Here is a 14,677-nt window from a genome sequence, read left to right as displayed (position 1 = left end):
CATCAGTTACCTTGGTTGTTTATGAAAATGCCTCAACAGCACAACACACCTCTGTTCGTCATCATATCGTTCCTGCCCGATACTAGATAAACGGTTGTGATGGCCCGGTTTGCTGCAAATCCCTCTGACTCTAATCAATTGGTGATAGTCATTTGTCAGTGCTGTTGTGTAATGTAAGATTCCCTTTTTGCAGCCACTTCGAAGCTGTCAGTTGTACCTGAGCCAGGGGCGGCTGGACGGTGGCATGCTGCTGCAGCTTGAAGAACTTGCTGATAAAGTCTTGTTCTGCCAGACACAGAGGCTCCAGCTCACTGAGGACTTGCTCAAAGATCTGGCAACAGGATGACAGTTTAATGCAAACGTATTCCCAGGATCATCCCAAGAAAAGAACCACAGGCTGTTCAGTGCACTAGAACCACTGAAGTGTCACCTTGTCAAACTTGGTTCGGTCGGCCACGTCCAGGTCGGAGGCAGACATGTTGCCCATGTCGAGCAGTGAGGACGACTGGGAGCGCCGACTGTTGGAGCCCTGCACTGCCAGCTTGTTTAGGCTAGATGTAGATCCCGTTAGCTTGCCAGAGCTGCCATGCAGGCCTGGGACAGCACAAGGAAGGTCAGACTCAAAATTGTGTTCCTTAATTAAAATAGTACTTTTGGATAAAGACCACACCACATCTCAGAAGTGACCATGGACACCACACCAAGAACATCCAACCATCCACCAATAAGTACAATTAATCGGTCCGTTAGTAATTCGTTATTCTGTTATTCTGAGTCACATCTATGATTGAACTAAATTGTGTTACAATGTAAACAGCTTTTTTGGGGTAAAAGAGCACTGGGCTAATGGCGTAGTTAGTATGTAACAGGACATTTTCATGTTAGTTATCTGAAGAGGAAAGCAAAAGATCTTGGGCAAAGTAACACCTTTAGCAGAGAGGAGCAGACGGCATAAAAAGCAGGTGGAACTTCCCTGTGCAGGGGGATACTTACTCTCGGATTCCTGTTTGAGTGCACTTTCTTTCCGCGGAAGCGTAGCTGGAGGTCAGTTAGAAAGGCAGGCATCAGAGACAAAGACAGGTTAGGGCTTAAAAACATGCAGCACAAGGTAAGTGAGCCACTAGGTACAGGTTAGACGTACAGGGTCTCTAGACGTTGCTAAGGCGATCAAATGTTCAGAAAACAAAATTCAAACTTTGTTTTCACAGGGAAGGTGACATTTAACAGGGAAAGCAGAGTACTTGTGTTGAGCAAAACCAAAGGCAAGCAGAGTCCTACTTTATACAATGCTAACAAACCACTGACAAGTGATATTTTTATACATATATACAAAGTAGGGCCCGACCGATTCATCGGCCTGCCGATTTAATCGGCCGATTATAGCCTTTTTGAAAATAATCGACATCTTCCAAAAAGACACAGATTACAACCGATTTTTTTTTTTTTTTTTTTAAATGTTATTGCGCTTAGTATCCTGCAGATTGTGCTCCTACTCGCCTAGCTAACTAACAACTTTAGCTGGAGTAAAAAAGAGGAGATTGAATTTTACCGTACAACATGAAAGCACGCTCGCTCAGGCAGCTGCACGCTCACCTCACCAATGTACACAAGACGCGTTGTTTGAGCATGTTGTGCCTGTTTTTCTTTAGGTCCCAGGCCATGTTAATTTGTTATACTGTAGACTCTAACGGTGAGACCATACTGCTCAGCACGCACGTGTTAGTCACTGCTCACGAGCGCAGCACATTGGGAGTTAGTTATTTATTTTACATTTTAAATTACACTAATTTTTGACTGTAAATGTATTCTAAAACACTCAAAGGTTCTGAATTCAATTCACATATTCGTCAAAAGTGTTTAAAGTATATTTAAGGTATCAAAAACTACGTTTTATATGCTTTTTTTTTTAATCGGCCGATTAAATCGTAATCGTAATTTTTCTCTGAAAATAATCGGCATCGGCACTCAAAAATCAATATCGGTCAGGCCCTAATACAAAGAACAAAGAACATTATATGCAAGAGATCTTTGAGTTGGAGCTACATCGCAATCATCTTGCAGAGACTGGACAAAGAGAGTAGAAGAAGCTAGGTTATTGTTTTTTTCAGTTACAGAAAATAATCAGATATAGGCCTATGTGTTAAGACAAGAAGCATTAATTTACTGTTTTACATCTTCATGAGACGGATGTATGCTGACCACACCAAATTATACAGCTAATATTATAGAAAACAATGTGTGTTCAGGACAATTGCGTAAGAAATACAAAATAAAATAAACTAATTACACTGATCTTACCAAACTTGCCCTTGGCCTCCTTGCTTGTGCCAGCCATCTTTATCTTGGCCACCTCAAAGAAATCTTTTATTTCTCGTTCATACAATCTGGTCATGTATTCCACATAGGTCTATAAAGATATTAAAAAAAAAGGTGTTAACCTGTAGCATTAACTGGATGCCATATGCATACATCCCTCTTGAATAATGTTGTCCTTGTTGTAGTCATTTATAATATTATTGAAGTTAATTATTAATTATAAAAAGATTGTATTAGAATAAGAAACCCTGATCATGATTATAAGATTGAGTAATAAGATAATGTGCCGCTAACATGCAGGTATTTCTTGAGACAGACTGACCATGGACAAGCCCTCGTACTTCTCCCTCTGCGTGTTCTTCAGCCACTCCATCAGCTTGGCGTAGCGAAGCAGGTCCCTGTGCAGTGGGCTGTGTTTCGGCAGGCTGAGGTCCACCGTGTGCTGGGACAAAGTGGAGCTCTGGTCATGGCCCTGTGACAACAAAAGAACAATATACTTAAAGGTTGGGTACGGAATTTGCTTTTTTGGCCATTTTTGCAAAATTACTTGAAATCCTTATCATAACCCGCTTACAGCCACTGAGTTAGAAGTACTGACATGAAAATTAAACAAGTCAATCATCTGTGGAACGGGCAGGGCTTGAAAAACTCCAGCCAATCATTTGGATTGCCACCTCGTTGCATTGGACAGTAAGTACGTCAAACGGTCGTACTGCACTCCCCCTCCCCCGCGCCCCGCGCGCGACCCCTTCGTGCAGTACTCGTGACCCAGAGCTCGTGACCCAGAGCAAGCTCCTGTTTGTTGTTATCCTGCGGTAGCTACTGGAACTAGTTAATCCACATTTGGACCTAGCAGTAGAAGACAATTTCCATGGCAGACAAGACGCCACCATCCCCACCACCACCACCACCACCAGCAAAGAGAAGGAAAACTCTTTTTCAGAGAGTAATTGATAATAAAAACGCTGAAAGAGAAAAACTGAAATCAAGAATAATCCTAGGCGCTGCTTTCGAACGTTGGCGGCAACTGAAGGACGAGAAGGGTCTAAAAACCGATGCTTGTGTGGCGGTTGACATAGTTTCAAAGTTTATACCGTTTATACTCGGTAATACCGGTGTTGAGACAAGTGTATTACTCGTTGTGAAAATGTCCACACCGCAGCAACCCTAGTGAAAACCAGGACTTCCAATACAATTATATGAAACAAACATACATTTTCTAAAAATAGTAATGATTTATGTGACCGTTTAATGTTTATAACATCTGGTGCAACCATAGCCGCGAGAACGTATTCTCAGCAGGGGGTGCTGGAAAAAAAAAACTCAGCCTGCACTAGACTCTTAACTCGTTACATTGATAAAAAAGATATATAGCAGCGCAGCTCAATTACACCAGTGCATGCGCGCACAGTTGAAAATCGATCGTTGTGTTCACTTTCTTCACACCATGGTTCACATCCAGCTGCTCACAGAACAAGTTTAGCGCACCACCGCTACCCTCACACTTTTTCATATAACCTTTTTTCAGCACTAGGTCATATGAGCATCAAATAAATGCTGCGTCTCAAAATGCCTTGGACAGCAGCGAGGATGACTCGCTTTGCCACGGGCCGAAACAGTTAGGAGCGACCACAGCCAGAGCGAACACAGCGGGGCAGAGGAGTGTCAGGAATAGTCTTTGGTGTACACATCAGTACGGCCTATTTGCACTACTGTTTAGTGGCAATGCAGTGTTTTATTCTATGCCTTTTTATTTTCGTATATTATTTCAATGAATAAAATTTATTTATTCATAAAAACAAGATCTGGTCTTCAAATCTTTTTTTCCAAATATAGGTCGTCTTACAATGGGGTTTGTGTTTATATTCGGACCAATACGGTACAGCGGGCGCTCACATGACGTTAAGCATTTCCTGGTGCATAATGTGACGCTTCAGAGTCCCCGTTGACACGACAACACATAACCGGCGTTTTCAGAAATCTCCACTTTGGCCGGAGTTTTTAGAAATGATCGTTTTCTGTGATAAGACAGGGCCTCGGACAGGGGGTGTTGCAGCACCCCCAGCACCCCTACTTCCCGCGGTACTGGGTGCAACTTACAGCTGAATGTAGTGCCATGTTGTTAAACGAAAACCTACGCTAGCCTGGCTCGCTCTCGCGCATCTCTGTTCGCGCTCGTGCATGATTGCGCGTCCAGGTACTTGGAATGGGTGGAGTCAGAGTCAGCGTTGAAGGAGAGGGGGTAGGACCATTTGAGTTGTGTATTTTCAAAATCTGCTGGCGTTTCGCAAATCGCATACCCAACCTTTAATTTTTTATCCAAGTATTAAGTATCCAGCAGAGTCTAATATAAATTCACACACCGGTATCGAGTAGAGTGCATCCATCATAGATGGGGACTTTTTGTTTTACCGGCACGTTCATTTTGATATAGGGTGCATAAGTCTGGGAACCACAAATACATCAGGTCATATGTTAGTGAGACGACTATTCGATTTAGAAAAACAACACTTTTGTATAAGTTGGAGAATTTCTGAACTTTCTTATACCATGTTGATGTAGTGTCTCATCTGCAGCTGCAGGCATAACAGACTAGACAGGCAGATTTCCCATGTCCCCGCACCTTTGCACTGCAAAGTCCTTTTTCGCATTTTTGGAAAACGCAACACAGAAAGCTGCAAGCAATGACCAGTCCTTGGATGAGAAGACAAGACAGATGGGTTTGTGACTCTGGCTTTTGCAAGAGAGGTGGGTGTATAGAGTCAATAGGTGGCATATCCCTTGCATCCAATGTTGTGCAGCTAGTACTGCAGGAAAAGAGAGTTACTTGAATGGCTAGCTGGGATGCAATGAATGATGAATGTAAGAAGGACTGTGGGGGGCGTGTGAGGGCTACCGTGATGGTACTCACCGGAAGTGACAGACAGGAGGGCCTATTGAACTGAGGGATGGTCATTTTGAAGTGACTGAAGTAGTTAAACTAACAGACAGAGCGCACAGCCACAAAGTCCAAAACAGCAAAAACAGGAAGGGGGAATGGAAAACACAAGCGCACAGGAAAGGGTCAGATCTGCCTACGAAGTTTATGATAAGAGAGAAAAAGAGAGAGAGAGAGAGTGTTCTCGTCATTGTTTGGTAATGACCAGTTTTCCACAAAGCCCTTAAGGGACAAATACATATATCCATTCATGACAAGACATCTCTTTCACATAAATATATAAATATAAGTGCCATGCTAATTCTGTAGTATAATAATATATTAATATAAGGGGATCCAAAGGTTCAGGTGGAGGAACTGGGCTGTTTATGGGTGGAGGGTTACCTGATGGACAAACACGTTGTTGAGGTGGTTGGTGAGGCGACGAGCGAAGGTGTCTCTCAGGTCGCTGAACAGGTGCTGCTGCTGCTTCACTGCTAGCAGCTGATCATGACCTACAACAGAAATAAGACAGACAGAGGTCAACTTGAAGAATATACACCCAATTAAGTTGCATTGTGACTTATATTTTAGATTCTACTCTATTAAAAATGCTATTGATAGTTTATTTTTAAAACCGGACCTGGTCGGAGAGACACGTTCATGCATTGCAGCAGAGCCTCAGATGCATTGATGCAGGCCTCAATCCCTTTAGGGGAGGACAGGTCTCCCTCCTGCAGGGCCCGGATGTGGCCCTTGGACAGATCCATGTAGTTCTGAAAATGGAAGAAGACACTATAGTGAGAGATTGCCTCAAGAATGTGCACAAGCTTTGCCACAAGACAACAAATGTCCCACAGTTTACTTCAAGGGGATATATAACACACTTCCTGGGTCATTTTCACACCTACCCAGGCTTTTTTGTGCACCCATAACAGTTTTGGGTAGCTTGCTTCAATGTTTAGATATTTTATACCAGTGTAAGCACCCCCCCCACACACACACCCAATAGAAGCCTATTCAACATCAAACTCATGGGTAGAACACGTCCCTGCTTCTCATGGCTGACTGTCCTTTTAAAGAATGCGATGCCCTTGGTTTTTTCATCGCATTAATATTTTATGTTTATATTTCATGAAGAAGTAGAAAACAACTGAAACCACCCTGCTATATGTACACAAAAAAAATAAGCATTTGAAATTTACAATTAAATAACTAATCAGAAAATAAAGGCGGCACAGTTATTTAGAAGAACAATATCAGTCATGGAAAGCTCTTTTCCCCCCATACCACAAGGAACTGGATCTCATCCAGCAGCTTCCCATTATTTGTGTTGCTGATCTGGATCAGACGGTTGCTCTGTGAGATCTGGTCCATCTGCTCCTTGACGCTCTGCAGCATCTCCTCGTAGCTGCTCAGCTTATCCTCGATGTTGTCCACCTCGGACAGTGCCTGGTCCAACAGCTGCATCAGGATGTTCACCTGCTTCTCGGATGCCATGATAGACTGGATGTTGGCCTGCCGGTATATAGGTTACAGAACAATGAGCTTAGCATGATTGCCTGCGGGAGTACCCATTGGATCTCTTTCTCAAGATTATGCAGTTTATGACAACATAAAGAAGTGATATAGCAGACATCAAGTCAACAGCCACTCACAGAGATCCCAAAATATTGCCCTTAAAAAGATTAGGAATATGCTGGCCTTGTGTATGGTTTGACATAACATGTTGGCGTTCCGGAATCAGAGGCACGATTTTAAACACAACAGTGTCAACCTCATGTGTGTCCTATAACATATGCGTTGTGGTTAAAAAATTATGTGTCAAGGGGCTTTTCCCAGCAGTGCACATTGATACCACTCTTTAAATGGAAGAAAGTTCATCGTATATACCAGGGGTCTTCAACGTTTTCCAGGCAGATATTCAAATAATACACTGGTTCATATATTCATGTTTTTATTTTAAACATGTGCAAGGTACAGTGAGTAGGGTGGCCATGCCACTGACATTCATAAACATAACATAAAATAATAAACTGATACCTGCCAAGATCAACAATGTCTGTCAATTGCATGTAATCATGCATAAAGCTATTCAAATAGAAATTTTTAAAACATAAATGTGGAAACGAAAATTAGTGATGTTTGTTAGTGTCTTTCTAATCACTCCGGGAGTAGTCCGGTAACTTATCAACCCCAGCGTGTCCGGTTGCTATGCGACGTCAACGCCTTTGGTGGACTATTTCTCTGCTGATCGCTTATTTTCCCGGTGTTCTGTACTTTATCCCTTGCATAACAGCACTCTCTCTCCCAACAGTCTTGGCTGCGCATTAACATCCAAATACGTATTGTTTGCGGCGGAGGAGAGGGGGGTAGATATAAAGACCGGACGAGTCGCTGTGCTGTCCTTCTTCTTAATTGAAGGAGCATGCAGAGAAAAGGTCTCTCCTGCCGGGCTTTCATTCAAATCAAATACATAAAAATGTCACAGCCAGTCCTGATGTGTCAGGTGTGCGCGAGAGACATACGAACGTACGCTTACCACTTTTGTAAATGCCATTCGGATCGCATGATAGGAATAGATCTATTCCGATTAGAAATCAGATCAAAGTGTCCATGTAAACACAGCTAGTGTGTTGGATTCATGTTAATGTGTATTTAAAGACATTTCAATTTGTGGAAAACCTCTGGTATACACCATGTTGATGCATAAAATTACATTTGTGTGAGCAATGAAACAACCCTTGATGCAGCACTGGAACTAACTGTATGGGCCAGGGTTCCAGACTAACATTTTGCATTGGTGCGCCTAACTTATTTTTATTTTTTTTAGGTGCACCAGCAGAACATTTAGGTGCACCCACATTTTTCATTGCGTCGCCTTTAACGCCAAAAGGTCACCTTTTTATAGCTTTCCATAACTTTCATATAATGTGAATGATTTTTTAACAATAAGGTGTAGAGAAATACTTTATTTTTAGCCCAATTATATATATAAAAAAACTTGCATAGCCTATGCATATTTTCGCCTTTGCTAATTGCATTATGTCAGCACTTTGAAGTGAGCTATAGACCGAATTTCACATAAGTTCAGGTACTGACTGATATGACCATACTAACTGTTGTACTGACTACTTTTACACAAGGAACCATGTGATTTTACTGTATAGATTTTCAGAAAATGTCTTTTGAAAAACTCACATGCACATTTTGGCCTTTGCAAATTGCATTATGTCAGCAAGTTCAGGCACTGACTGATAGGACCATACTAACTGTTGTACTGACTACTTATACACACGGACCCATGTGATTTTACTGCATAGATTTTGAGAAAATGTCATTTAAAAAAACTCACATATGCATATTCTGCTGGCCAATGGAGTCGAACGTCCGCACTGGCGGCCAACTTGCCACAGTCAGCTGCTGTTGGTAGTGGTACATGTACATGTACTTTTTAAATAAGCATAACTTGCCAAATGTTCAAACGGTTTGTTTTGTTAAACGTCAGAGATGTAGTTACGGCACTGCATACTTGATACTGATCAATAATTATGTTAGATTAAAAAATAATGGAATAATGTTCTAAAATATGTACAATATTATAACCACATGAATAACGTTGGTAAGAAACCAAACCGTGGGTAAACCGGTTGAAAATCTAGCAAATTATGGTTATTTAAAAAGGTACATGTACCACTACCAACACAATGTTATGGGTGAGCTGCTGACTGGCAAGATGGCCGCAAGTGCGGACGTTCTAGACGCCGCCGTAAGTCATTTCTATACATTTACACACGTAGGTGAAGGGTTTTATTTTGAAAACGTTGCGAGATACCACCCAAAGGCTGTTTAGAGTAAAGGCGCACGAAGATTTTGTGTGACAGCTGGCTTAACGCCTCGTTTCCACATACATACATTATCGTATGCGATCCAACCGTCTCCGAACGAAAGTCCAGTCATTCCTATGTGATTCTCCGTAATGTCCGTTTTTCCTCAGTTTTTCCTCCCCTCCATAAAATTTCTGTCCGGTATGTCCGCAATATACGTTCAAAAAAATTAAGTTTCGCCGTCGTTTTACGGAGATACCGTATGAAAGTTTTTATGTTTTTCACAAAACATGTAAGTACCTGGCAGGCCAAACTCCTCGCCGATCTCTTTCCAAGCCTGGTTGGTTTTGTTTTTATCTCTGTATATGTCGATCCTCATGTTCCAAAGTACCGGTCTCCTAAAAACGGCCATTATCATACGTACCTCCATCTTTTTGGCTGGCGTAAATAAATTCATGTCCGTACGTAAAACACTAGCGACCCCTTCCGTAAATTTACGGAAGCACGGATACGAAAAACATACGTATGTGGAAACGAGGCGTAACCGCGGATGAACGAATGGCGGCTCACCTGACCGCAGTTTACCAACGTCCGCAGCAGTCTTCTTCTTTAATGTATCTCCTATTACACCAATAAATTGGGCACATGCCGTATCATTGCTGTAGGTCAGGTTGACGTTTAATAAATTTTTCTTCATTAAAATAATATCTGACTTAAATTTGGTGAACGGCATTTCCTCCTTTGCAATGTTGTATGCAACATTACATTTTATGATAATTTCGGATTCCTCAGAGGACCTGATTACTACTGCCTGCCTCTGAAATGCAGCTGGGAGAGGGGCCACTTTATCTACACATTTGTCACGGCATATTGTTTTCTTTTTGGACATTTAACGTTTCGATACGAAACGCTGTTGCCTCGCCTAAGAATGCACTATTACCGGCCATATTCTGACCGCACTCCCGACAGTAAATGCAGTGCCTTGCATTCCGTCCTGTGTCGTATCTCAGCCAGGGAAATTGTGTCAACCAGTCATGTCTGAAAGAGCACATTTTGGGCTTTTTAATTTGAGTCTCGGGGCCGGGCTCAATCTCTGACTCGGTTGTCTCCTCTGGTTCCGAATCTAATGTTATCGCCGAAGGACCGGGGCCAGTTGGCATCTTCCCAGGGACCGTCGCCGAGGTCTCCGTGTCTTGGCTGGATTTCTTAAAGGTCCCATGACATGAAAATCTCACTTTATGAGGTTTTCTAACATAAATATGAGTTATCCTAGCCTGCCTATGGTCCCCCAGTGGCTAAAACTTGCGTTTGGTGTAAAACTAGCACTAGCTGTTCTGCTCACCTTTGAAAAAACGGAGGCTCAAGCGCGCTGATTTGGAACGTCTTTATTTAGGACGTCATAAACTCATAAAGCATCTAAGCTCCTCCCCTTACTCTGCCTGGCCCGCCCAGAGACGTTGGTGGAAGAACCAGAGACGTCGCAGAACCCGACAAAGTCGTTTGTGATTCATAATATCGTCTGGAGGCGCACACAGCTTTTGGCCGTGATAATATGTATTATATGATATAGATATCTATGTATTATGCATATATGTACTATGTACTATGTATATGATATAGAGCTCCAGGACTGTAACGCAAGTGTTGTACACTTCCTTGTTATTTGGATAACCGTTCTGCTTTTGGTGTTATGGCGCATAACACGTCGGACTCTCGTCTGTGGTATTTCTACAACGAGACTCGTAGTGTGGGGGTTATCTCAGCCAAGGTTGAGAATGAATTGGGGGGAAAAAACGTTGGCTTTGACTCCCTCAAGAACATGAACGACATGGAGGAGAAAGGGATTCTTGGCGGCGAATGTCTCCCGCTTGAGCCCCGCTGAGGGACCACCGACGGAGGCGGAGGTGCCTAAGCACTGCCCGGCAACAATCCCTTTCTCCTCCTTGTCGCGGTTCAGGAACGTCGGAGAACCCAATGCGGTCGTTTGAGATTCATGATATCGATATCTATGCAGGCTATATGATAATATTTAGATATAGAGCTGCAGAACTCCTGTGTGTTCTAGAATATTTACAGAACACGGCTCATGGCTGTGTGCGCTTCGCCATTGCGATACATCCACTGTAAACAGAGCGCATGGTACCGTGGCTGCAAGCTGCTCAGGGCCACACCCCCACCCTCCTCCTTGACCCGCCTCGCTCCTCCTCATTTGCATTATAGCTACAGACACCAAAACAGCGCATTTGGGGGAAGCTCAATGTGCGACTGGCTCGGAGTGGCTGTAACTCTGCACCACGGCTGAATTTCGGGAACGTCTTTGAATACTGTGTTAGTTGCCCACTAATACCTAGATTAAAGAATACATAAAATAGCATGTTATGGGACCTTTAATGAAAAAGCTTTCAATGTTTCTACCTCTGTTCATTTTCACTCGTTTTGTCGTGTTTATTTTCTTTTCTGTTTCATTTAGGCAACTCTGGCGCTCAGCCTGCTCAGGTCGATCGCATTTTTTTAACTCGCACTTAGAGAAAAAGACGACAGCCAATCAGAGGCAAAGAAACGCCCTGAGCTCCGTCTCTTATTGGTGACAACAAATCAGGCGACCATAGAGATGACGCTGCTCGGGTGAAAAATGTTTTCACCCGAGCAGCGTCAGGTGCACCAGTGCGACCCAGAATTTTTTTTAGTCGCACTATTAAATATTTTGGTCGCACTCTGGAGCCCTGGTATGGGCACACTCACACTGCTGGCTTGAACAATGGAAACACATTCCATGCCTCCTTATTCCATGTTTTCAAAATTTTTTGAGAAGGCCAGGCACAATAACAGCAACATTCCTGTCTTGCGGAAAGGTGGGCTATTGACTGTGGGCTATTGACTACAAGTTATTTTTTCTCGAAAAGACTGAATAAGATGGCACCAAGGCTTGACACTAAGATCAGTGCCTACTAGCCATAAAACCTAAACAACGCTGTAAAAAGGGAGGGACTTGATTGGAGTTGACTTCAAATCAGATTTGAAGTTCAAGCTGCTATAATAAATATTTATCGCGAGTTTACCAAGAGCAACTCTTAAGACCAGAGCGCCAGAGCATGTATAACTTACCCCGTCTAGAACCTGTAGTTCCCTGGAGAGTTTTTCGGCAAAGCCCTCGGCATTAGAGATGGCATATTCGCACACCTCCATCATGCCCTCAATGTCCTGCTCTTCTCGGGCGTTGAGCTCCTGGTAGTCATCTAGGGCGTCCTCATCTCCGCCAGCCACACTCTGGGCCTCACCTCTTGGCGCAGACTCTAACCCATCATAAACATATGTGCTATGTGTCAGAAATGAGCACAAATCATAGTGTACTATGAAGCCTAAGAGGAAGGAGACAATAGCGGACAATGGACTTTCTGTGATGGGAATTTGCTAAAATTATTAACCATCATTAGTGATTTAAATGACTTGCAGAAATATAACACTGAATAAGTGATTAGTTCAACTTTTAATTTAGGCGGCATTTGTCAAGATAATTAATGCGGCCAAACAACTTAATTCCCTAATTCCCTGACAGCATCATTTCTAAATGCACCTGGCAAAAAAATTATACATTTGTGTCTGGTTTAAAATAAATCTGTAAAATAATTAAATACTAATTGACTCAGGCAGAAGACGACTACGGTATACGGAATAAGAGAGAATCTAAATCGAGGAATTATTCTACAGTGTCCATCAACCAACCCCTACAATTTCCAGCCCAATGTATCAACACAATATATTTCATGAAATGCATGCCAAACCTTATCCTGGTAAATCAGTATACAAAAGGAGGGATGTTCTGTTATTAAAAATGGTGATTGTAGTTTGATATGATTGGAATACAACGGAGAGGAATGATGGGGGTAAGTCCTACCAACCTTCCGCTTTAGGAAGTTCTGGCCAGAGAAAGATTTTAAGAGAAGAGTCAGAATAAAGAAGAGTTAAGAGTAAAACAAAGAAGAAGCAGAAGGATTTTGTTCTACAGCCTACGTATTGCATTCAAGGAGATAACAGTCAAAACACACTAGATTCCAATTTATATTTAAGCAAAACTATACAACAAGACATTAATTTACAGAGGGAAAGAAATATATTTGAACATGCAATAGAACATGTACAGCCAGGAAACGTTTCCATTTATGGTAGTAATTAAGAGTGCAATTACCACAAGCACTTACACAGGGACAACTAGCGGACACAAACACAGACCAGGAACCGAGGGGAAAATGCTTGCCATAATTTGTATATAGTGAAAAAGCAAATGCTTCATCAGATAATCCCAGGGTCAGTCAGTGTTTTCCATACCTTCCAATAGTTGAGGACTGACATTAACAAACTCCACCTTCTTCCTCAGGTAGCGTTGGTTCAGCTTCCAAATGCAAGAGATGAAGGAGTTCTTCTCAGCCACACTGCTTGCCACCCATCGGTACACCTTCTCAAAATGAAGGTCAAATTCTGGATTTTCCTGGAACGGTTAGAGTGTGTATGGCAGCATAATCTTAAAGTGGGGGACAAACCTAAGCATGCATGTTTTAACTTTTGACATGTTAGACAAGCATATGTTTTTCCAAACAACAAGGTTATTAGATTAGTTTGTTGTTCTGTATGAGGAGTATTGGTAAGTACGAAAATAAGTAAGTAGTTATCTTTTCCTCACCTTGCTTGGATCTTTGGCATCCACCTCTCCAAGATCCCGCAGCTCCCATGTTATCTGCCGCTTGTAGAAGTCCCCCTTGTCAGACTTCTTTACCTTTACAACTTTGACCTGGACAGGCCTCTCTGTCGTTACTTATGTTGAAGAAGAAACGCAATTTAAAAGCTACAGACTAATCCACATAAATTCACTGTTCACACAAAGCACTAGCAGGTGTTCTAGTGAGCAACTCTGTTATTGCAGAGGAACTCAAAAGCAATTGTAGGTTACTCAGACATTTCTTCATACATTATATTATTCATATTGTGCTTATACTGTACCAGTTGCACACAAGAAACAATTCTTCTTTTTCTTTCCCGCCTTGCAAACGTTCACAATACTGAGGAGACGCTCGTCGTTGGGTGTGAATATGTCCCTCTGGAGCGCATGTTTGATGGCTGTCATTGTGGATGCTGTTAGATTTTTTGATTGAAAACAGTTAATTTAATGCGTGGCGGTGGACAGTGCCGTCTATGGCAAAACCGAGAGATAACAATGCTGTCGATGTATTTTCGATGTTCAATGCATTCATATTATAAACTGTGCAAATATGATATCACTTTGATTCTTTTTGACAAAACCTATATAATTTTGATGAACAATCCGAAACAACATTTGAACTAACCTTACCCCATTAAATGGGGCCAGCTTTGTGCTAGTGTGGCTTCTAGCTACATCCAGCATTTACGTAATAAGGTGAGCCGTCTCCGATCTTTCGATTTTTTTGCACAAAGCTGAACGATAATATATTTCGTCAAATGTACTACATGATTTAGAAAATAAAACCATATAGCTTGCCTCAGCTACTCAGCCCTTGGCAAATCCACATCCAGACTACTTCCTGTACGAGCCAAATGTCACGTGACACGACTAGAGGGGGGCCGACGAGAGAGAGAGTTGCGA

The 14,677-nt window shown here is 42.3% G+C and overlaps 1 protein-coding gene across 7 annotated transcripts in view; it reads right to left on the bottom strand.

Annotated features, from left to right (window-relative positions):
• Positions 1-14,677, bottom strand: part of exoc1 (exocyst complex component 1) — a 17,457-nt gene extending 2,780 nt beyond the window's left edge. Inside the window, exons 1-14 of one of the 7 annotated variants that reach the window (XM_060068025.1) lie at positions 14,573-14,677; positions 14,056-14,187; positions 13,739-13,869; positions 13,387-13,546; positions 12,960-12,977; positions 12,166-12,353; positions 6,524-6,751; positions 5,877-6,009; positions 5,639-5,748; positions 2,639-2,788; positions 2,299-2,407; positions 994-1,038; positions 431-594; positions 218-331 (exon numbers count right to left, since the gene is read on the bottom strand). In XM_060068025.1, coding sequence (XP_059924008.1) covers positions 218-331; positions 431-594; positions 994-1,038; positions 2,299-2,407; positions 2,639-2,788; positions 5,639-5,748; positions 5,877-6,009; positions 6,524-6,751; positions 12,166-12,353; positions 12,960-12,977; positions 13,387-13,546; positions 13,739-13,869; positions 14,056-14,179 — 1,674 coding nt within the window. In that variant the 5' untranslated portion in view covers positions 14,180-14,187; positions 14,573-14,677. Of the gene's footprint in view, positions 1-217; positions 332-430; positions 595-993; positions 1,039-2,298; positions 2,408-2,638; positions 2,789-5,638; positions 5,749-5,876; positions 6,010-6,523; positions 6,752-12,165; positions 12,354-12,959; positions 12,978-13,386; positions 13,547-13,738; positions 13,870-14,055; positions 14,188-14,399 lie in introns of all 7 variants that reach the window. The other 6 variants (XM_060068026.1, XM_060068027.1, XM_060068030.1 and 3 more) reach the window with 6 other exon arrangements.

Source organism: Gadus macrocephalus, chromosome 12 (genome assembly GCF_031168955.1).
Source record: "Gadus macrocephalus chromosome 12, ASM3116895v1".
NCBI lineage: Eukaryota > Metazoa > Chordata > Actinopteri > Gadiformes > Gadidae > Gadus > Gadus macrocephalus.
This window is presented reverse-complemented; position numbering and strand designations above follow the sequence as displayed.